This window comes from Pterocles gutturalis, unplaced genomic scaffold (genome assembly GCF_000699245.1).
Source record: "Pterocles gutturalis isolate BGI_N339 unplaced genomic scaffold, ASM69924v1 scaffold5465, whole genome shotgun sequence".
Lineage (NCBI taxonomy): Eukaryota > Metazoa > Chordata > Aves > Pterocliformes > Pteroclidae > Pterocles > Pterocles gutturalis.
This window is the reverse complement of record NW_010143194.1, coordinates 1-204: the sequence shown is the minus strand read 5'-3', so window position 1 is coordinate 204 and position 204 is coordinate 1. Positions and strand designations below refer to the sequence as shown.

Sequence of the window (204 nt, the reverse complement as noted above, 5' to 3'; positions counted from 1 at the left end):
GGTCCCCATGAGCATCGCCAGTGGCACGTCCCAGCCGGGATGCGTGCGGAGCTGGCTGCTGTTCCCCGTGGCAGGGTGTGGAGGTGGACGCCAAGGGCCACGTGGTGGTGGACGAGTACCAGAACACCACCCGCAGAGGGGTCTATGCCGTCGGGGACGTCTGCGGGAGAGCGCTCCTCACCCCAGGTACCGCGGCCGTGCACC

General features: G+C 69.6%; 1 protein-coding gene across 1 annotated transcript in view; it reads left to right on the top strand.

Annotated features, from left to right (window-relative positions):
- The window catches only part of GSR (glutathione reductase), a gene marked incomplete at both ends in the record, with an annotated part of 2633 nt that extends 2447 nt beyond the window's left edge, over positions 1 to 186 (top strand). The window contains 1 exon segment of the mRNA XM_010084633.1: positions 35 to 186. Within this exon segment, the coding sequence (XP_010082935.1) occupies positions 35 to 186 (152 nt within the window).
- Positions 187 to 204: the final 18 nt, after the last annotated feature.